The 24,071-nt window shown below is 34.7% G+C and overlaps 4 protein-coding genes across 6 annotated transcripts; 2 read left to right on the forward strand and 2 right to left on the reverse strand.

Moving 5' to 3' along the window:
- The first annotated feature begins 153 nt into the window (after positions 1–153).
- On the forward strand, positions 154–1,097 carry mRpS18B (mitochondrial ribosomal protein S18B). The gene is made up of 2 exons (XM_076136037.1): positions 154–691; positions 892–1,097. The coding sequence occupies exons 1-2, from the start codon at positions 290–292 to the stop codon at positions 1,045–1,047; spliced, it is 558 nt and encodes a 185-aa protein (XP_075992152.1). The 5' UTR covers positions 154–289; the 3' UTR covers positions 1,048–1,097.
- Positions 1,091–7,251, reverse strand: LOC142987337 (suppressor APC domain-containing protein 2). Its single transcript, XM_076136033.1, has 3 exons — positions 5,746–7,251; positions 2,100–2,321; positions 1,091–1,745 (listed from the first exon to the last, which is right to left on the reverse strand). The coding sequence occupies exons 1-3, from the start codon at positions 6,724–6,726 to the stop codon at positions 1,632–1,634; spliced, it is 1,317 nt and encodes a 438-aa protein (XP_075992148.1). The 5' UTR covers positions 6,727–7,251; the 3' UTR covers positions 1,091–1,631.
- Positions 7,252–9,204: 1,953 nt separating this feature from the next.
- On the forward strand, positions 9,205–15,318 carry LOC142987338 (uncharacterized). 2 transcript variants are annotated; one of them, XM_076136035.1, is made up of 5 exons: positions 9,205–9,779; positions 9,859–9,974; positions 10,062–10,574; positions 12,321–12,579; positions 12,662–12,801. In XM_076136035.1, exons 1-4 carry the CDS (start codon positions 9,461–9,463, stop codon positions 12,558–12,560), a joined length of 1,188 nt encoding a protein of 395 aa, XP_075992150.1. In that variant the 5' UTR covers positions 9,205–9,460; the 3' UTR covers positions 12,561–12,579; positions 12,662–12,801. The 2 variants fall into 2 exon arrangements, with proteins under 2 accessions (XP_075992150.1, XP_075992151.1); XM_076136036.1 differs by lacking the exon at positions 12,321–12,579 and having other exon boundaries at positions 12,662–15,318.
- Positions 15,319–16,669: 1,351 nt separating this feature from the next.
- LOC142987340 (glycerophosphocholine phosphodiesterase GPCPD1-like) lies at positions 16,670–23,436 on the reverse strand. Of its 2 annotated transcripts, XM_076136039.1 has the most exons (8): positions 23,311–23,436; positions 22,188–23,235; positions 21,721–21,946; positions 21,288–21,497; positions 20,540–20,662; positions 20,328–20,462; positions 18,944–19,090; positions 16,670–17,938 (listed from the first exon to the last, which is right to left on the reverse strand). In XM_076136039.1, the coding sequence occupies exons 2-8, from the start codon at positions 23,171–23,173 to the stop codon at positions 17,564–17,566; spliced, it is 2,202 nt and encodes a 733-aa protein (XP_075992154.1). In that variant the 5' UTR covers positions 23,174–23,235; positions 23,311–23,436; the 3' UTR covers positions 16,670–17,563. The 2 variants fall into 2 exon arrangements, with proteins under 2 accessions (XP_075992154.1, XP_075992153.1); XM_076136038.1 differs by lacking the exon at positions 23,311–23,436 and having other exon boundaries at positions 22,188–23,257.
- Between the last annotated feature and the right edge of the window lie 635 nt (positions 23,437–24,071).

Below are 24,071 nucleotides of genomic sequence, written 5' to 3' on the forward strand. Positions count from 1 at the left end.
TAATAATCCGGACAGACGGTTGGTTAGATACTAATAAGTCTAATAACCACTAATAACAAGGACAAAAGAGCTGTAGCCTTTGTTTTGATTACCTACCATTAACCCATTTAATACTGCCAAAAGTGTCAGATTTTCGACTGACTTTGACGTTTACTACCTGTCAATGTCATGCTTGTCATCTGAAATAATCTGAGTTCCATGAGTGAGGTTATGTGTGACTTATTTTTAAAATAAATAGTGCAGTTGATGAAATTTCAATTAAACTGTAACACTTCAGTAAAATAGTACAATGGCACTATCTCTCCATATACGTTCAATGCTCAAAAGAGTGGTTTTGGCAGATTTTAGAACAAACATTCGATTTTATTCGGATCAAACCGAAGAACCAACCGAAGAGCAAACACCTATTGACCCTACAAAAGATAGAACAAAAATTATTCCTGTGGAAACGAGCATTAAATATTTACAAAGTAAAGCGTATGAGCAAACATACGGTGACAAAGCAGTCTGGGTGTTGTACCGACGTAATCACAAAGGAGGTTTTGCACCGCGTAAGACAAGAAAATCCTGTGTTCGTAATGGTGTAATATCTACAGGAAACCCATGCCCCATATGTCGCGACGAATACCTTGTCTTGGATCACAGGAACACTAAGTTATTGGAACAGTTCATTTCCGAATATACTGGAGGGGTGTGTAATATATCATACCTACTAATTACTCAATTAAAATTATAATTATCAATCAGTCAATATTTGCATATGAATGACTTAAAACATACTGTAGTACTTGATTATTTTTTTATGTTATTTTGTCATATACAAATAATCATTACATTCCTGAAGACTGAAAAGTAAAGAAAGTATAAACTAATGTTAAACATTTATTTCAGGTTCTGGATGCATTTAAGACTGGCCTCTGTCAAAAGAAGCACAAGGAATTGCTAGTGGCAATAGAAAGGGCATGGGATCAAGGCCTCCTCACTTATGATGTACCATTCAGGGTATATGATTATTCACTCTATAATAAAACTGTGAATTCTGTATAAATCCATTTAATATAGTTTTTAGTCTCATAAATATAGATATTCATATATGATTGAATTCTTTGATTGCACAAGTGTTATATTATAAAAGCCTGGCATATTATGGCACTATCCTTACCCTTATTCATACTTAATTAATAAAAATATTTTAGTCATAAACATTAATTGATATGAATTAATTATTATTTACATAAAATTGCTTTTGCACATGCATTGCCTATGACTAATAAGTTTAATAACCCACTGGAAGATCAGATAATTTTGTCTTACAAACTAGTATGTTAGAATTTGCAAGTTTTTCTTGCCTCCTTGTAAAAGAATTTTCAAAAAATAATGATATTTTATGATTTTTCCAACAAGGTTAAGATTTGATTTGCATTTCAAAGTTGCATATGTTTATTAGTTAAAAGCAAATACAATTGGATTCAATGAACAGTTAGTTTATGTTAGATATCTTTTCTATCTTGTGTATAGAATATTATGCAGAATTTTTATTCATTTACTTTACCCTTTTTATATATTATGCAAAATTCTTAACCAACAATGGTTGATAATAATACCTTAATATTTAAATAATAATATTCAGTTCATGTAAAGTTGTCTATTGACTTAGATCTGTTTCTTTGAAGTAACAGTTCTCTAATGAGTGCTGACTTTTCTCGCTCCAAGACTGTTATCCTTTCATTTTTTCTGTTGACTTCCTGTAACAAATTATAAAAATAAGGACTTCTGTTGTGTTATAAACATAAACAGAGATATTTTAAACACTAGTCTAGGTCAAACCTCAGGCTACCAGTTTGTCTATAAATAAACAAACCAGCCAAATGCGAGTTGGGCTTGCACATGAAGGATTCCACAGCATTATTTATAAAAGGGAAAAAAAAATATGTTTGTTGTTCATGCCTTTAATATTAAATTTATTCTGTTTTTTATATTTGTTATATTAGGTCATTGTTCATGAGATGGTGAAAGATAGACAGACAAACAGACAGCAAAGTCTCAGTTATAGGATCCCGTTTATGCCATTTGTGTACGATACCCTAACATTCTCTTACCTCTGCAAGCATTCGATTTTGCGACCTCAGAACGGCGGCATTATTAGGTGTCGCTGTAGTACCAACACCAGATAGAGAGGCTGCCGGCAGAGCTAAATTCATGTGAAGCGAGAGCTGGCCGTGCCGCCAGCCTGCTGCTAATGCTCCCAACTGACGATTTAATTCTAAAACTCGTGCTTTTAATAGTTCCAATCTTTCTTGATGCGCCTCACTCCAGGGTTCCTGAAATGGTAAAAACGCTCTATTAAATTTACACTGTTGAGACGCGTAAGGCAATCTACTTATCTCAATCTATGCTACGGCCTACGAATGTCGTCGTCAGATTTCCGGTTCGGTTAACTAATCGATTGGGGAATGCATTATTTTTAAATCCCAAAAATAATATTGATTAATTCGCGTTGGATTTCCTGGATGGCTTTAGTTTTAGGTGCAGCGCAGACGGCACACTTTTTGTGTGCGATCGAGTCTGCAGAATATCATGATAGACATTTAAAAAGAAAAATGTGGGATGAAGTGTGCTGTATTGTTTATTCCGCTCCTGTTTGGATATGTATGAGTCTAAAGAAAAGACAAAATACGGTAAGTTTAAGTTTTTAATAGACTTTACCACATTAGTACACAGACTCGATCGCACAAAAAGTGTGCCGTCTGCGCTGCACCTTGAGGTCTATCTTAAAAGAAGGCAGGTCAAAAGGGATCGTGATCCGCCGCACGCAACGTCTTTTCGACTGCCGATGTTTTCTCTTATAAACAGCAAAGGCGAAAATAAACTACCGTATTTTGTTCTCCACTGATATGCCAATTGAGCATACACATTTGCGCAAATGTGACGAATAGTACCTACTATATTTTTAAAATTATACATGACACATGAGGATTTAGCTGCTCCTGTGCTCGCACACATGTATCCGACTGATATTCAGGACTTATCCAGGAGTACGGAAATTAAGGCAGAACTCCGTGCTTTGGACAGCACGTAAAGCCATCGGTCCTGCTCATGACCTCTCGCCGGTCGTTTCGTAATACTGTCCCCACAAGGTTATGAGAGTGATGGAATAGAGAACGTATCTGCGTGTTGCGGACACTAACTCCTACACACTTTGTAAGAAAACCCATGGCCGTCCGAACCCAATAGCGTCGGATGACATTATTAGTCATCCACTTACCTATCTACTTTTTATAAAATTCTAATCGTAATATATGTCAGCTGCTTTTACGGTTTAATATTCAACCGCCTGTGATTATACCTACACACTTAACCGCCATGAATTTTCAGGAGGCTGCATACTAAACAGTAAACTGTAACCGCGCGGCTGGCCGCTCCCACGGTGAACCGCTAGTGCGTAAGTCGTATAAGTATTTATTTATTCCTATCATCAAAATTACCTACTGCTTTATTTGTTTGCGTCGCGACGCCAAACTGAGTTCTCAAGTCTCACACGTAGGTATAATAAGCAAAAAAAAAGTTGTTTGGCCAAGAACTAATAACTTGTCCTATGAACTAATAACTATTATAGGCACTAATAGACAGACGTTTAGTTATATTTAGGTAATGTAAAACTATATCCTATTGAAAACTGAAAAATTTAATTCATCTATACTAATATAATAAAGCTGAAGAGTTTGTTTGTTTGTTTGTTTGTTTGTTTGTTTGTTTGTTTGTTTGTTTGAACGCGCTAATCTCAGGAACTACTGGTCCAATTTGAAAAATTCTTTCAGTGTTAGATAGCCCATTTATCGAGGAAGGCTATAGGCTATATAACATCACGCTACAGTCATTAGGAGCGGAGTAGCAACGAAAAATGTTACAAAAACGGGGAAAATTTTAGGTTACGCAAGCGAAGTTGCGCGGGTCAGCTAGTAATGTATAAAACTAGCGAAAGCTCTCACTAATATGTTAAATGCCATCAAAAACATTCTGTAAAAACCTCAAGTCTCGCCGTAAAAAGTTGTGAGATCGATATAATACCAAGTCGATTAATCTATTTAGTCTCTACTTAAAGGACCTTCTGTCTTAAGTTATTACGTATGTTATTATCATGCCAATTTAAAAAAAAATACCTTTAAAACAAATAGACCGACCTGGCCATCGCATGATTTAATTATTAGTATGTATCACACTACACAGCACGACGAGAAGTAAATGCTCCTGAAATGTTAATGGCGAATTTGAGTTTTCTTGCGATGACCAAGTCGATCTAATTGTTTTAAAGGTATTTTTTTTTAAATTGGCATGATAATAACATACGTAATAACTTAAGACAGAAGGTCCTTTAAGTAGAGACTAAATAGATTAATCGACTTGGTATTATATCGATCTCACAACTTTTTACGGCGAGACTTGAGGTTTTTACAGAATGTTTTTGATGGCATCTCACTTCTTTTTGTAGAGCGAACATAAGTCCAATTTGTATGGAAACACGTTTTTTTTTCATAATTCAACATATTTTCCTATGGGAATGTTGTTCAGTTTCATGGGCTAAACACCCTTATCCACCCTATACCCCCTCCCCCGTTATGTCTCATATAGTAGGTACCTATTTACACCTATTTATTTTATTTTCTACTGTAATAATAATTCATTAACTGCAAATGTAACCTTGTAATCTTATACATTTATATGGGATTACAAAGTTATTGTTGCAGTTGGTGTATTTAGAAAACTGGACCGAAATTAGAAAATATTACATTTTTCCCATGATTAAGACATTAAACCCGATTTGTATTCTAAATTTTAAGCTTCTAAGTCTGCTAGAAGTACCTTAGACTTTTGATGATCGGTGAGTCAGTGAGTCAGTGAATCAGTGAGTGACAAAATTCAAAATTTTAACAAGTTGTCATTCCTAAACTACTGGTTCAAATTGACTGAAATTTTAAATATACCGTGTTTATACAATGACTAATTAGTTGCTGAAAATCCAGGCTTCTTGTTTTATCCACAACGAAATTATAGGGGTGTCAAAAATAGCCCGAATTGCTTCGAGAAAAGGATGTTACGGCCGTGCCGCTTTTTTTTTGCTCGACTTGCGGGGGCACTTCCGTGCCCCCAGATATCGATGATTGTTACTTTGTATAAACATCTATAGATATTAAACAGATTTTTCTGTTATAGGTAGACATTTTCGTATCCCTACTTATACCTATCTTTGTTATCTATACTATCTATACTAATATGATAAAGCTGAAGAGTTTGTTTGTTTGTTTGATTGCTTGTTTGTTTGTTTGAACGCGCTAATCTCAGGAACTACTGGTCCGATTTGAAAAATTCTTTCAGTGTTAGATAGACTATTTATCGAGGAAGGTTATAGGCTATATATCATCACGGTACGACCAAGAGGAGCAGAGCAGCAATAAAAAATGTTACAAAAACGGGGAATAATTTGACCCATTCTCTTATGTGACGCAAGCGAAGTTGCGCGGGTCAGCTAGTGTAAAATAGACACCATTTTACCTAGTTCATCGGAATCATGATTGTAGGTACTTTTGTGTTAGGTTTTATAGTTCTACGCAAAACTACATAGGTACATGACAGATATTAACGAAATGCCACCTGATTCCGAAATCAAAAAAATAAAGGAATACCGTTCCGTGTTATAATTTAAAACAAAAGTTTAATGTAAATATATAACAACCTATATGGACTTACCACATACGCGCCCATTCTTCCAGCATAGCGCATTTTCTCTTGTACTTCTGCCAATTGTTTTAAATACCACTCTCTAGCTTCTTCGACTGCAGATATTCCTTGCAGTAATACATCTTTCTCTTGTTCGATCTGTTTCATACGTTTTAAAAGATTGTAATCGACACCATTATGCAGAGTGTGTCTTCGAGGTTCCCGCCGTCGTGATGTCCGGCGTAGACTCTGCGATTGTGTTTCGTTGGCTGATCTCCCATCACCAAGACCTCTGCTTTGTTCTTCTACGACTCGAGACATTTCTTCAAAATCTATTTTGTCTACGGATATTTCCTCGTTATCAAAAACAATTTCATCTTCAGATTTGTAACTGGATTTCGATGTTTCATTTCTTTCAGCGACCTGTTTTTCTAACCGTGGCGGCTTCGGTGGACCATATACTCTCCGAGAATCATGTTTTAGTATTGATGGTGCGCCCATGAGTCGTGGCTCCTGTTGTATTATCGCATCTTTGCGTCCTACCAACTGCGGCATACTAATAGTTCGGTGCTGCGAAGGATTCTCTGTACTCTTTATCATCATCCAATTTCTGTCCATGCTTTGAGTATCATTGATATCTAATAAAGGGGCAGAGGGTGGCCGATGACTTTGGGAACCTATTGGTACATGTAATCCTGTAGATTCAACGTCATCATTAAATCTGTCTTCTTTGCTATCAGGCGTATCCACCTGATTGCGTAAAAGACATATTTTAAGTCCCGTACAAAATCTTTCAAAGGTCAGTAAACCATCACGGGAAGCGACCTTCTGCAGGCTTTCAATAACACCGCGGGGTAATCCTTTGGTACGGTCGTCCCGCCAGCGGTTTTCAATATCATTTAGTTTAACATATCCAGTGTGTTTATCATCCATAATATCAAACAATGTTCTCATTGCCGCCACAAATTGCTTGGGCAAAGTTTCCATGTTTCGTGAAGAAGTACGATTCATGGTTTAAGATTCACATTGGATACCTTTATGTAAGTAGGTAGGTACATATATTATTGGGGAATTGACGAAAAATGCAATAGATATGAACGCAATAGGTATATTAAAAGTTATGCTTAAATGTATAGTCAAGATTTGTATCCATACATTAATGAGCCAAAACAGTTGTTGACATCAAAACACTAAACAGTTCTTTTTTTCACCTGTATATGTTTATAATTTTAAATTATTATTATTATGGAAGTCCACACATAACCACACAAACGAACTAAAGTTACTTTTGCAAAAGGTACACTCAGTTTGTTGTTAACTGTTTAAACTAGCACACGGAACACCGCGGACTGTTTTGAGTTGTATGACCACATGAGGACAAAATCTGACCGTTTGTCAAACGGTATGTGTGTTGTGGGCGAACCAATCGGCCGCTGGGAGAGAATTTGCGAGAGATAATAGCCTACGAGTGCGAGCAGGAGAACCGGTCAAACGACATTTCGGGCACTCCGACTTCGAAGCGGCGGCAGGTAGGCAGAGGACCGCTCGGCTCCGTATTTCAGACTCAGCTAATAAAAATACTTCCAATTAACAACGACACGGTTCTTAAAAAAGTATTTTAGAAATTGGATTAAAGATAAGAGATCTTTAGATATTATGCTGTACCTATAGATACCTAAGGACGTACTTGCCTTCAAATCCTGAAAGGTTTATCAAGTCGGCCTTTTAGAAATGATTGAAATACTTAGGTACTATTAGGTAGGTAATGCTATCTTGCATAAAATGAACTCGATTGGATATACATATTATCGTTTAAAAGCTGAATACAATGCCCAATTGTTAATACATTGATCTGTGATTGCAAGGTCGTGGGTTCGAATCTGAACAGAATAATTAATAGACTAAGCCATAGACTCGAAATCTAATCTCAGAGTCTATTCGCGAATCCAAAACGTGCCTATCCATAATTTGGCAGCCCTAAACTTCTCAATTTTATGAACCTGTGATTTCAGTTGAGGTTCGGTACTTTAACATTTGGGCTTCGATAATCCCCGATTATTTTAATCTACATAATTATTATTACTACCTAGATAACACATTTCAGATTTTTTTAAATATATTGAATATTTAGACAAAAATCCCTTGCAGTTTTTTGTAGAATTACAATCACCGTTAATTTACCGTTAATTTCTGCACAAAAATATATTTGTATACCTACATAATTTTTAATTGTTCCCATAGATGGCGATATGATAGTTTTAGGTGATTGACGGGTTTGCAATGGTTAGGTAGATGTAGGTATCTCTGTACATACGGAAGAGATAGAGTTATCCTATGTTATTTATAAAAATGTAGGTAACAAGAGACAGCTAAAACTTTCAGAATAGTTATTACTTCGCGTGAAACAGCACACTTCAAACTCTAGATCACAGTCTCGTCTTTCTTCTTCTCTTTCAGTCTTTATTTCTACTGACTCTATGTAGAATTCACTGGATGGCTGAACTCACCACTCACCGTACACACAGTACGTATATTGTAGGTAGATTAAAAAGGCCAAATAGCCCTTTAGGTCCCCCTATGTTTGGTAGTGTAACAGGGGCTTAAAACTTGAAATATAAGCTTCCAAGCAATTTTAATTTCATATTTTCGTTTAGCTAGTATATAGATTCAAACTACATGAGCAGATACTATAGGTGCAACACTGATGTTTCGTACCCATGGCTCAACTGTCTATTATTCTTAATTAGCTGTTGTTTGTCTCGTTGGCCCTTAGAACTGCATCTTTCACAGCCATATATTATGTGGTATAATAATAGCAAACGTGCCATTCCTAGGTTCATGACTGCAAAAGTGAAACACTTACAAAAGTTAGTCATTGAACACTCACACGGTCATTTGATTCCAAACTAGGTATGTAGAGCTTGAACTATAGTAACAAAATGTATATATTTAAAAATGATACCCTATTTCTCTTGGTCACGATAGCATGAATGAACGTATGGAGCGATTTCAAAATTTGAATTCTTTTTTTATCATATTCCTTTAAGTAGGTACCTCGTGGATGGTTCTTACGGAGAATAAAATTTTAAAAAAGAAGCAAGAAAGATTGTGATTTACTAAAATTCTACTGTTAGGCGATACAAGGTTTATGGGGTCAGCTAATAACTGATAAACTTACTTATATACTTCTAAACACATCCAGGCTCAGAACAAATACTTATCAAGATTTGTCCCAGGCGGAATTCGAACCCACCACACGCGGCGCTGCGGTTATTGCTGTTATAGGTTTTATATGTTTTGCGATGCTTGAAATAACATCAAACACGGTACTCTTCGGACAAATCGAGGACTGGATCGCGCGTGACTCTGTACTAATTCTATCTAAGCCTGAAATGATTCTGTTGAATGGTATTCTCGAGGTTGGACAAGCGGCACCAGTATTTTAATACCATAGAGTTGAATGAGTCCATAGACAAAGTGACGTGCGTATCATGCAGGTAACTTGTCATTTGTCATGACATAACACCTGTCGTCTGTCATAGTGTTCTTGATTTTCCAATTCCATTCCAGTTTACCTATATTAAAATTTATCACTCAATAGGACAATTTTCCATATCATTAAATATCTATCTCCAAGTTTTGTAAATTATATTTTTTATAGTTTCGTATACTACACTGATAAGCTCTATGTGTGTTGTGTAAATAAAACAAGTCCTTTGGCGAGAACTCACAAATAAATAAAAATATGAGTAATGCGGGATTTCAAAGTGAGTCTGAAGCGAACGAGTTAAATGGTAGTGTGAATCCAGAAAAAGTTCGAAAACAATGGGTGAAATTCGACGACGAGTCGCCACAAACGACAGTTCCACCAGAAACAGAAATACCGCGAAATATACCCCTGGGTGCGGGAGCGGGAGCGAGTACATCAGCTCCCAGTGAACCACCCGCTGTACTCAAAACTGAAACTGTACATATCAATCTGGAAAGAGGAGACAAAAGTGTAGAACCTACTTTGGGGACGTTATCTAAAAATGTCGAATTCATTAACGTCCGTCAAGGCTTTGGTAAGTACACAGTATAATGAATTAAATAAGCATTTGTAGTATCATATCTGAAATGACATAAACTATTACCAAATTCCAGCCAATGGTGATATCATCGTTACACTACTGCCTGTGAATACTAAATGGCCCTGGGTTACAGCAGCCCATTTTCGACCAGAACTAGTGCCTGAAGAGTTAATGGCACAGGGTTTAACAGTAAGTTTAAACTGGTTCTACCAATATAGTTGTCAAGTTAAGTTGTTGCAGATGTTTTATGCTTAATGGGTTTACTTCCAATTCCAGCTCACTGTGGAGGAGTATGTTCATGCAATGGAACTACTTATAAATGATGCTCGTTTTACATTATACAACATATGCTACAAGCGTGTACTTGTTTGTTGGATAACACTTGCATTCCTTGTGCTATTGGCACTACTATTTTCTGGACTGACTGGCCTAATGTTGTTTTCACTTGGTGTGCTATGGCTGATTTTAAATGCTGCAGCAATATTTTTGTGCATGTGGATAAAACTGAGACTGTCAAAGGGACTGGAGCAATGTTTAGCCAGAGTTAACAAGTTGCTCAATAAACATAAATTGATATTAGCTTTAGACGACAGAGGAAAAATATCATGTCACAAAGTGAATCTCTGCTTTATATATTTTGATTCTGGACCTTGCATTACACATATACAACAGTTTATTGAGAGTGAAGAGGGCAAAACTATCATGCAGGGGTGGGAGCAAAGGCTTGATGTACCTTCAAATGATATTGTCATTCAAGGATCACAATCTACTAGGCTGTCTCGGAAACAGGTATGTCTATTGAAACATTGTTTATAGGTACCTAATACCTTGTTATGATATAAGATTGATTTATTGCTAATATTGCATTGATGAAGAAATGGTGGTGGTTAGTCTACTCACCAAAAGGAGCTGTTTGTTAATTTCTGACAGTTGCACATTATTCTAGTTCAAGCAAGTTATTTTCCATATTTGTACAACTATTATGATATTGGTGGTGGTACACAAAGTAAGTTTGGTATTGGTGTGCATTATTTTTTCGATTATTATAGGAAGTTTTCGATCCAAACCTGAGCATTCTGATGTGGTGAAAATACAGCCAATATCTGTAATGACTCATAATTACTTAGAAAAACCTCACTCATGTTTAATCATTTATTCAACATAATAATAATATGGGAACTTTTATCTAAAAATGGTTGTGTAATGTTGTCATTTGCTCATTAAAAATCTAAGAACTGGTTTGGTTAAAAAAATGTGCTATTTATTAATTTGTTTAATGCATTTACTTTGGCATGACATGTGATGGTATTTTTATTTGTATATAATATATTTTGACTTATATTCTTAAGATGCTTGATATTCATTGCATTTTGACAATAGATACTAACATACCTAGTAAATAGATTATCAAAGTGGAAACAGTATAGTTTCATAGCAAATAGATTTTTTCCTGTTATATTTTGGATTTTCCTTGGAGTTTGTAATGACAATGACTATGATAACATATTTTCTTAGAAGTGATGCAATCATATTTATTGCTATCTGTACCATCTGTTCTTATTTGATTCAACTTGTTTTGCAACACATCATATAAAATCTCTAATAACTTTAAACTTAAAGTTGTAAATTTTCTCGATATGTTTTGCTTTACCGCTTTTTGCTATCGAGAAAATAAGAAAAATGTGCACAAAGGTACTTAGTCAAATATATTTGAAATAAAATTGCTTGGTATTTTTTAAATTATCCCATAAAAATACGAAATTAAGGCTAATAATCTCGATATTGTTCTTGTCCTGGTTAAGATATTTTCAAGATGGCAACCCTATCTTGTATCTAACAATAGACGGCACTTTTTACACCTCTAGCATTTTAATGATCGACTGGTCATACATAGGTAATGGCATACATTCATGCATTGTGAAAGTATATTCTTGCATTTATTTAACATTGCATTTCCCATTCATTTGCATAAGAATTTGTGTCTCAATGAGACTTAATCTGTATTTAACAAGAATTGTTCTTATTTGAAATTAAAATATGCTAATTAAGTCTGTGCCTTTTTATTAGGCCTCACGCTTTAAGTTGGTCGTAGTATATATGTAGGTATAATAGTACGACGACGTTCTTCAACTATATTATAGTTAGATGAAACCATGTAAAAACTCAAACTGACCCGTAGAGCATATGCGGTTGCCTACCATAATATTTGCGGTTCGATTCCATGTCGTACAATTTCTTTTTTTTTTTCAATTTTTGTTGGGCTATTCATAATTTTCCACAGAAGGCCAATTGTTAGACAGTGATGGAATTATCTATTAAATAACAGGAATTTCTTTTTTGTGAACTACCACATAATCATAATCTTCTAGAATAATCGTAAGCACCATGTAAACTTAGATAGATTATAAGTACTATAAGTAGATAGTAGTAGTGGTATATGTACAGGTTTTAATCAAACATTGAATACTCTTAACATTAGTAGTATTAATGGTGAATGTAGTATAAGGTGGGTAAGTAAGGCATACGAATGTGCAGGGTGTGGCAGAGCAAGTGTACCTCCGATACCTGCAGCGGTGGGGCAAAGACTTCCTGCGCCGTCGCCTCGACTGGACTCTTGATGAGGAAGGCGGCAACCCCGCTGCTCCGCGACATTTAACACAGGCACTCTGCCCTTGTCAGTATGTTGAGGAAGTATTGCGGAACAAAGAGCCCAGGGATATGCGCGCATGTTGCCCGCTCTGCAACGATTGGCTCAGGCGCCGTGGGCTAGATTGACCAAATCACTTCATCTTCGGCAAGTTTATAGATTTGTTACTGTTTACCTACCTACTACTTCACTAATTGGCTAAGCTTGTTTAATATCTAATCTTTCACAGGAACGGGGGCATCTTCTCTTTTTGCGGTATGCAGGACGATGGGGAGCATACGCTGTTAAAAACAGATTAAATCTCTGCAGCACTGTGCCTGGACGACACGGCGAGAAATACGTTTGTCCATGCCAGTTTATAGAAGAGCACCTGAAAGTGAAACCCCCCGCAGGTATCGCTAAGTATTTTACATTACCTAATCAAAATGTCCAAATTTATTAACTACTTAATATATAGTCATATCATTTCTAACTTAGCAGCTATATGAAATGTATTAATATATTTCCGTCCTTAACAATATCAGTATCATTACAATTAGAAACTTAACGTACTTAATTATTGTAACTTTAGTTTATTAGAATTATATTACACTTATACAGGCAATATGTAACATATCCTATGATTATTTCATTAACTAACCTGATAAACTCAGACCAGTAAGAAAGTATACTTAAATAGCCGAAAGCCAGCCTAAAGTAAAGCACGCCTGAGAAAGGCGATTCAATTGGCAATTGATCACTGGATGTGTTATATTTAAAAAATTAGATTGTTTGCTAGTAGGCAATAAGCGTTTTATTGAATATCATATGTTTGTAGGCTGAGCTTACACTCTGAGGCAGTCAATTCTAGACATTTTTTTGTCTCATCGTATTTTGTAATAGGTTTACTTTTTTATCGATCTGAGTTGTTAATATTACGTACATATGTATATTCTTACAAAACATTTTATAGTAGCGATGATTTTTTCTCATTGTGTCCAAAGTTCTTAAAATTATTGCAGTTTATATCATCCTCATTTCAATATCGAACCTAAGGTTCTTAGCTTAAAACATTCCAGGAGAAGTTAGGGTACAACGCCCTTGTGTAATAAATTAGATGGAGTTGTGTGTCATTTATATGTATATATAATTTTGTACTTAAAGTGTGTATTAAAAATGCTGCAGTTAGATAATATATCTTCCGTCCATAATCCAGCTAAAACACGTACCTATTGATTTTATATTTATTTTATCTGTTTAATTATTCCACATTGTATGTTATAGAAATAAGTTATCTAACGTTTTTTAATAACGAATTATTACAACAAAAAATGTATATACTAAGATAAAAAAATAATATGCTTGATGGAGACAACAATATGACCATCAACAAATTATACAACTTTAAGAAATATATTCGCACAAAATAAAATGTTGCGTTTCAATGTCTTAAAACATAATTAGTTAGGTCACGATAACAATCAGAATCTTATGTGTTGAAGTGAATCTTTTTAATTTAAATTTAGCAATAATTACCTACATTTTACCGTATTTATGTTGAGTGGCCATACATATAAGCTTTTACTGTTGTACAGAAAAACACATAGATTTATTGGAATCTTATCTGGAGAAATGACAAGGATTATTTTTGTATATTTTTTCTTGTTAGTAGGATTAAGCGTATCTATTTATTATATTTACTTTGTTTGATTCAATGTGTAAGGCATCATAGCGTCACTTTTCATTTTGAACAATACTTACCCAATATATAATTGGTTTATTTGTAAACTTTTATTGTCTTTTCAAGTAAAAAAGTATTATAAATCAGATCTGAAGGGCTTTGTTCAAAATTCAATGTTATAGTAAATGATAAGAATGTAATCTAGGGTTGCCAACCACACTCTAAATTAGAGTATTGTACTCTAAATCATGTATAATCTACTTATAGAGTACTCTACTATATAACAAAAAGTTTATTGTATCTATTCCTAAATTATTCTCCATGCTATAAGTCCGTACCCTTTATTTACTTCCTCTAAATCATAAATACCTACTCTATTTCGTCTTATATGTGTTGGCGACCCTAATGTAATCACAATCGTTTAGACTAGTCAACTACAGCGGCACAATCATTCGGTATATTCCCAAACCTTACATTGTTTTCATATTAAGGACCAAAGCTCAAAATGTCGGAGGTAAAATTGAGAGAAATATTCTAAAGTGGTTATATTGTATCAAATTGAAAACATAGCCATAATTAGAATAAGAAACTTGTAATAATATAAAGTTATGTTACCCAAAGGACTACAGAATACATACATATATATATATATATATATATATATATATCTATACTAATATTGTAAAGCTGAAGAGTTTGTTTGAACGCGCTAATCTCAGCAACTACTGGTCCGATGTGAAAAAATATTTCTGTGTTACATAGCCCATTTATCGAGAAAGGCTATATATCATCACGCTACGACCAATAGGAGCAGAGTACCAGTAAAAAATGTTACAATAACGGGGAAAGTTATGACCCATTCTCTCTTATGTGCGAAGTTGCGCGGGTACATTGCGCTGTAACATACATTGTAAACTTAATATATGTCTGCAGTATAAGTACATATCGTACGTATTGATTACTAATTAGAGTTATTATGTATAAACTAATATCTGCATACAATATAAACGAAAGGCTGATAAAGTCATACGGACTTTGGTTATAATTACATACAATGTAATAATAATATTATATGTACCTACTAAGTATTCGCAAAGTTGTGATTATTATAAAACATTCCGTCCTAAGTATTTTAAGAACCTATATACTTAGTTGTAGAAATCCATTACTTATACATATTATTTTTATGTAGCGATGTTGAATATATTCATTTTATTTTTATTTAAAACGGTGTTTTATTTTTCTAATATGTTCCCATAGTGTAAAGAAACCTCCATAAAACAGGTAATGTCGTTAAACAGAAAGACAACTAGCAGACCTGTATGAATAAGTGCCTCTGTGGCGCGGTCGGTAGTATTATGCGGCTGCCGTGCGAGAGGTCTCGGGTTCGAATCCTGGGTCGGGCCCAAAGTCTTTTCTGAGATTTTCTGTTAAGAATTTCTTAGAGATTGCCCGGAGTTGGGAAGTTGAGGTCGAAGACCTCCGTGCCTCGGAGAGCACGTTAAGCCGTCGGTCGCCGGTCACCAGACTATGAGAGTGATGGAATAGAGAGTGTACCTGTGTATTGTGCACACACTTGGACACTATAAACAAAGTCCTGCACAGATGGCCAATTTCAATTAAACTGACCGCCGTAGCCGTAACGGCTAGGAGGACATTAAAATGAATAAGTAGCCTATGCTTGATTGTCTTCGACTATCCCAGTGGAAAATTACATCAAAATAGGTTCCGTGTTTCCGCCATGAAAGCGTAACAAATAGACTTACGTTTCTGATATTGATAGATTTTCAAAACTTGTGTGTTATAGGCACCAGAAATTCTTGTTTCGTGGAGACATTTTACTATCAAGGCGGATGTGGACAGGGGTAGAATATATGCTATAAATAAATCATTAGGTACACGTTTATTTATTAACATGAAACTTCATTTACTTTCGTTTTTAATTACATAGGTATGCTTAGGTATCTATATTCGCGAACCTTATACATTACAACTGTTATCAGTGGTCGACCTGGTGTGCACAGGGCACAGAACAGTTTGGATGCCACTGAACTATAATAATGATCAAAATGAGAGAAAGCGATAATTTTAATATGAACGTTGTGTACTAAATGCCACAGGGTGGTAAGAGATGTATCATGAAGGACAAAAAGTACTTTATGGTTTGTCCTTCGCAGGGCCTAAATGACACGCATTATGAGAAATATATTTTTATTTGACAAGTAACTTGTTGAAAGAGAAGCAAGAGGCTTAATTTCCATTGTTTTAGTGCATTGTAAATGATTTTATATGATTGTGTCGTATTCGTACAATAGGTATAAAAAATTAGCATATGAAATTACTTTCATGCACTTTATGATGAAGCAGGTCTGTAGAAAAGTGTAACTAATCAATAAGCACTGGATAAAGCACTAATTGGAAGCAGGTACCTCAGTTTGACGACCCAGCTAGGTCCTTTCCGCACAGACATGTTATAAAAGAACTTATATTTAATCAAAGACAATAATGTCGAAGTTTATAGATCTTGCTGAAAACTGTTTTTATTCTGTGGGTAGAAAGGTTGTGTTTAAAAATAAAACGTGTTTCTAAGATCACAAAAAAACAATTTATTTAAAATAAAAAAATAATGACATGGTAAAATACAAATAATTAGTTTTATTTTTAATACATGGTTTATAATCTTAGTTTGTTTTACGTTTATTAACTTACGGATTTTTTTAATAATAACTAAATATCACAGAAAGCATCAAAATAAAACTTGATTATTGAAGGTGGTAATTCGTTAGCTCCAGATAATAAAAATCATACAAATAAGATGATGGTTTATTAGTGAAATTAATTAGAAAATAATGATTTAAACTTTTTTACCAGTTTCTTTTGTTTGAGATATTTAACGTACCCGAATTTGATTCCTATGATATAATAATATGTTGAGAAACCGGTGTGATTGAAGTTATATTTTTATTACCGAAATGTAATCTTTGCCTGTTTAGAATTCGGTTAACACATTTTTACTAAAACTTTAATTATTTAAGATATCTTAAAAAGTATATTTTTAAATTTTTTGCAAATTGAAGCTGGTATGTCTCTGATATTTTATTAATACTATACCAATATGTACATAATTTATAAAAAAACGTTATCGTTTTTACTTAATAAGAATGTTTCTAAATAATACTACAAATTATAAACTACTTGTGTTTCATAACAGCTACAATTGTTGCTCTATCTCATAGAAAACCAAGTATGTAATTCAATTTTGTTTTATAATGTAGAAAAATAGAACAGTGCCCTGATATTGCCATTCTTGTTTTAAACTATGCAAATAATAAAAATAGAGTCTATTATGATTAATTTTAATATTGTAACTCTTAAACAAAAAATAAATTGAGCAAATGTATAACACAATTAAGACTTTTTTGATTACAGCCTCTGTTTTCGGAATTACATTACATTACCTATTGAAAGTCGTTAATCGTTACGTGATTTTTTACGACGCGCCTTAGAACATTCGTCTACAGGGAATATACCTTTAAACGTGTTTACTTGTTCTTTTAATTGTGATTCTGTATCTATGGCTGCAATGATGTCGCGACTACGTTTGAGGTTTTTATCGGAGGCTTCGTCTCTTAAATCGATAGAACAGGCGAGGGACTCCAGAGAGGTGGCGGTGGAGTTGTCGTTGATAATTTTGCGGACGTTGAGGAGGTCTAGGTACGGCGTGGTTGCAGTTCCAGCTGCTGTGGCCGTCTGTGATGAAGCGCCACTGAGCGGCAAGTTCTCGACTGTTGCCAATCGCATTAGTTCTCGCTGCGATTCACGCGCCTCCATCAAGAATATGCTCTCCTGTTTATTGTCACAGTAACTAATCAGTCTTCATGTTTAGGTCATTTAAATTTAATGTAACACAAGCTGATAAAATGAGATTGCTAATTATTTACGTATTGTTTACGGGTTCAAATGTCCAAAAAATACTAACATTCTACTCATACGTCTAAATAAGCTTAAATGGCTGAATCGTTTATATCATATCATAAATATATCAAACCCGTATACAATTGTAACTAATTAAAGCACTTTTAAAAATCATCTGAACAAAGAGTGAAATAAAACAAAAACTAATTAGCGAGCCGTAATGTTTTTGCAGTAGACCATTAAAATAAACACTTAAGATTTTACTTCCCTGCGTGTAACCGAGTCACGATATTAGGTATATACCTAAGCTATTCGTGCCTTCTGCTGTAGCGTGATTCTGTACAGTCGGTACTGTCGAGTATCGAAATTTTGACATTTAGAATGTACTGCCAAAATATTTCCTACGACACCCGTTAGAGGCGCTGATCACATTTTCATACAAAATTTCTCGATGACAGGTCGGTTGTCGATAGTCGATAGTAGTAGAGAATCGAGCTACTGAGCGTTTAACAGATACTGATAAGAGAAACAGGATACAATGAATCAAACAGCAACGAGCTCAATTGCATTGCAAATTCTAAATGAATACTTCCCGTACAAGCAAGGGGTGTGTCCCAATTATGGTTCCCGGCACTGTTACATATACTACGATTATATAACTGGATACAATCATATCTTTATACGTAAATCTAAATACGTCGGGAATTTCAAAACGATGACCCGTACATATCTGCGAATTCTTTACCGAGGCGGGTATATAGCATTGGGCTTGCCCCTATCAAAGTCATATTGTAAATGAAAAGGTTACAACATTGCTATTAATTCAACTAAGTAGGTATATCCCTCTAGAAATTTAATTCAAGAGGGATTTGATCAAGGTCATCGTTTGATTTCATTAGCTCTATACATTACGGCTCTCTGACATGCAAACAGTACCTTGACTTCCTTAGTGGTGTATTGGTCAAGCTTGTCGTATATCACGGCATGCAACCCCATAGTCTTCAGCTTCTTAATTGTATTCTTATCATTGTTGTCGTCACCCCAACAGAATATCACTAGACCTGCGTCTGTCGCCAGTTTTACCTGAGAAAAAACACATGTAGTTGAAACAACGATAATATAGACAATGTAGGTCACCTACTCGGTGTCAATAAACCTTCAGTTCAATGAACTGCATGAACGTCATGCATACCAACTGTTTACAAACTGATAGCGTAAACAAGTAGTTTAGCAAGAATTTTGCTGAACTAATTAAACGCGGAACTTTCTTTGTTATAAAAAAAAGAGAACTATTATATATTTTTTGTTGATTTGTGGGAATCTGATTTCCTACTTGGCATAGCGGCAGTGACCGGCAACTATTTTGACCACTGCGCTGTGCATATCATAAAAAAGTCGACGACTCATCAAGACATCTATTTATACTGTAACAACAAGGTTGGGATAATAATAGACAATACCTCTGTGCCTAAGCTTTAACTGTAGACAACAAAATATGTGTATGCTAGCTAATGCTGCATGATATGCGTTCATAACAATAATAACTGCAAAAAAAAGTTGCAAAGTACGCTATTGTTCAAAGGTTTTGTTTTTAATTGTGTTAGTAATTAATTTAACTGTTTGTAGCTACTATCTAGAACTTGTGCAGTAGTAATTAAACTTTTTTTTTTAGTAATTACCATTGCGCAAAATAATTGCGTGGGTATGAATTGGTTTATAAGAACATCATTAAGACTTTATTTTAAAAATTGTCTGATTGCCTTGATTTTTAGATTAGTTTTTTAAAATAAAGCCCTGCCGTTTTTAACTAAATTCACGTAGAAGGGAAAAAAAAGGGAATCGACGCGCCTTCTTATGTGGCTTCGCTATCTTTGTAGTAAACATGATTGCGAAATACAAATCGCAGGAATAATAATTATTCGCAATAACAATTATGACGCAGTCAATAGAATCTCAATAAATTACGGAACATTAGTTGACATTGAGAGCAAGTCACGTGAACGTGCGATTTATAAACAGATACGTTTCGAGGCCATCGCGACATAATCGCTACATGTGGCTTATCTATTGATTTCGAGAGTAAATTATGAGAAACGAAAGCTGTGTTTGCTAACATCCAATATAAAAATAATATAGTCTCGGTACTATTGACGGCTTAATCGCGAAGCTTAGTAACAACTGTGGGCAGTTTTATCGCCATATGATAGATCGATTCTGATAGTAATACTTATTTATCTTATAAGTAACATATTGTATCATGTATTTACCTCATAGCTGTGATAATATTATGTAAAATATTAGTGATAAAAGTAATATTTACCTGTGTGGGATCTCTGAGTAGGTCTTCTGTGTGTACAACTATGCCTAATATGTCGGTGCTGACTGCACTCTGAACGGCAGCTGGTATAGAGGAACATCTGGGATCACGATACGGCTCATATTTTTCAGTGATACCCTGAAGATACAACAAATAGCAAATCAAATCAAACAGAATTTATAGACAAAAATATTAGAAATAGAGATTTTACTTACAACAGTTAAAAACATGACTGGGTATTTATTCTGCTTCATTCTCACCATAGTGCAGATATCTGGATTGAAACACGAAAATACGATACGACGCTCGCCTGCATGTTTTAGAACAACTTCTAGGACCTACAACAAATATAAATGCTTCATTTAACTCTATAACATAATCAACTTGTAGATGATGTTAGATTTGAGTAAATATTTTGGCAAATTTTAATAGCAACAGATGTTAGGTTTAGATAAAATTTTTCTGTTGTTTTTAATCTATATTTATACTATATTATTATACTATATCATTTATTTAAGATGAAGCCTCTGTGGTGTAGTCGGTAGTATAATCAACTGCGGTGCGAGAGGTCTCGGGTTCGAATCCTGGGTCGGGCCAAAAAGTCTTTTCTGAGATTTTCTGTTAAGAATTTCTTAGAGATTGCCCGGAGTTAGGAAGTTGAGGTCGAAGACCTCCGTGCCTTGGCGAGCACGTAAAGCCGTCGGTCCTGCGCCTGACCTCTCACTGGTCGTGTCGGTTATCCGTCCCACCAAACTATGAGAGTGATGGAATAGAGAGTGTACCTGTGTATTGTGCACACACTTGGACACTATAAACAAAGTCCTGCACAAATGGCCAGTTTCAATGAAACTGACCGCCGTAGCCGTGTATCGGCTAGGAGGACATTATTATTATTTAAGATGAAAATGTAGTCCCCTACAGGAAAAGATTTTTGTATTAAAAATAATATTAGCACATACATACCTTGTCAACATAAGTATTCATATCAAAAGGATTGTTCAATTCGAAGGTGCCATCTTTCAACTCCATCGTCCACTTCAACTCAACATTGAAGCCAACATGTTCATCTATGGACTTGAGAGTATGTTCTAATGTGGGGAAAGGTTGATGCTCCTCTAAATCTTCATCAAAGAATAATATCTCGTGGTTGCGACCTTCAACTAAGTGATAAACCTATAAAGAAGAATTATACAATTATACATTATTTATTGTTAAAATACAGACTGACAAAATACTATTTTACATAATAATATATTAATCCTACCTGTGTGGTCCATACCTACTACAATATAACAATACCCACTATTTTTAAGTAAAATAGCCAACAAACAAGTAATTCACCAAACAAATTAATAAACAAGTCAGCTGTAAACATTTTGGGTCTGTGTAAATATACCTTGAGTTTTTGTAGGTGTTCCAATGTCAAATCCTTGACAGGCAATTCTAACATTTCTGCAAATTCAACCTCCTTCTTTCTTTTCATTGATATACACACATGAAAGTCATGGTAAATAACCGGTACCATATCTTTGCTCAGCTGAACATCAAACTCTAGCAAGTCTGCACCACTTGCAGCTGCTTTTTTAAGGGAAGCTATTGTATTTTCACGAATAGCATTTCCTCTGAAAAGGATCATGTATTATCAAGAAGAATTGCCAGCTTTTATTTTGATTGGATACTAAATAGAGATCTTGTTACTTTTCATAAAAGGTGTCAAAATCTATAGTATTTTTATTACATGAGCAAAGACCAAACTGAAAATTTTACTCTTAATAACTACTTATGTTAGAGATGTTAATAAGGGGCATGGTAATCAACTATCATTAATTTACACCATATCATAATAATACAAACAATACTCACTCCTTGGTTTTAAAACTAGCACCCAATCCTCTATGTCCTACTTCTAAACCAGTCCAATTTGGATCCCAATACTTAGCATATGAAACTTCAAATGTATTAAGATTCTCAGACATAGAATTAACAAGTAAATATTCAATATTTATAGTGCCCAATGGGCGATGCTTAACATTGCATGTGACAGGTAACTCCAAAACACCCTCAGAGGGTTTGAACATATTTGGTAACACATAAGTATAGCCCACATGACATGGGGGGTCTTCAGATGAAGCCCGACTACTGTAGGAATAAAAATCTATCAAATAAGCTAGAGCTTTAGCATCCGGAACTGTTATGTTTACTATGAACACATCATTAGGCTTATATTCTCTTCCAAACTGTTCCTGGGGTTTTGGCAGACAAAGAGATGGATCATTACTAAGTGTTGAGACCTCCACAAGTATCCAAGATGGTGTCTCTGTGTCCATTGTATCAGTGCTCAGTGATGTCTCATCCACTTGTGCTTCATTTTCAAATGATAGTTTCACTGGAGTTACTTTGATCTGCATAGGTTTTTCTGATAAACGAGTCTTCAACTTCAGAGGATTATTGACAAATTTAAACTGCAGTAATGTTTGTGTTGTAAGCCACCCAGTAGTAACTGGTGATGGTTTACCATCGTATTCACCATATGTGTCAGTATATGGAACTAATACAGATTCTTTCAGAATCCTTGGCTTTAAGCTAGTTTCCCACGAGCGAATTACAATGTCGTTATTATCCGCATTTATAATTCCTATTCCATAACGATATAATACATCACAGGTGTTAGGTATTGTGACGGCTTTCGACCACAAATTTGATCCTTCTTGATGTTCGAGAACCACTAACTTTTTATAATCCCACTCACCCAGTTCTGGAATACTACCCGTAATGAAGACCTTCTCTTTTGGTCCAGCTCCTGGAGCAGCTACAGTAAATACCCATTGTTGCGTTAATGTTTCAGCCATTGTTTCTAGTTTTTTAACGGAAGGCTTTTTGGGTGGTTTATGTTTTGATCGCTTACGGTCTTCTAAAAAAAACCAACGTTGCATCTTGTTAGAAACACATCAAACAAAGGATTTAAAAATAAATGTAGAACACACACCGGAATATTAATAATTATGTAGACATAATTCCCAAATCTGTTTTGAACGTACACCCGAATACCGTAACAATATGAATCTATATGATTTTTGACATTTGGTAAACATTGACAGACGCTAATGACAAGACAAGATATCGAATTGACATTGACAGTCTTTAAAATGTCCAGAAATCATGCCAGTATTTTTATACATTTCAAAGGATATAAATAATATTTCAATAAATATCAAAATTCTAATTATGTTTATGCGCAGAAAATATGGTATACATGAGTTGGTTATCAAAGTAATATAGAATCACATATTTTGTCATTGAGCTGACTTGCAAATATTAGGTATAGGCCTACATTAAACATAAGTAAATCTAAAACTAAAATTAAATCATATTCTAATCATTATTAAAGTTGTTTTTAAGACATAACACATTCACATAACACAACTTGAAGGTCTAATAATATTTTTCCTTTTTTTCTTTCCTATCTAGGTATCTAATCTGGCATTCATATAGGTACCTACTCAATGATTTTGCGTTCTAAAAGACTAAAAAAAGTTACGAAACATATTTACGCAATAAAACTACAACGGCAAGCATCGTTTGTCGAAACATTGCGTGTTTTTTTTTGTCTTTTTTGTCTTCATTAATTTTTATGTTTGTGCTCTGGACAGACATGTGATACACATATTTTTGTGCTGAACTGAATAAAGAGTTTTTGACGCACTTATTAACCTCATTAGGATAATAAGTGCCGGGTCTCAGACGACA

Source organism: Anticarsia gemmatalis, chromosome 3 (assembly GCF_050436995.1).
Source record: "Anticarsia gemmatalis isolate Benzon Research Colony breed Stoneville strain chromosome 3, ilAntGemm2 primary, whole genome shotgun sequence".
Taxonomy (NCBI): domain Eukaryota; kingdom Metazoa; phylum Arthropoda; class Insecta; order Lepidoptera; family Erebidae; genus Anticarsia; species Anticarsia gemmatalis.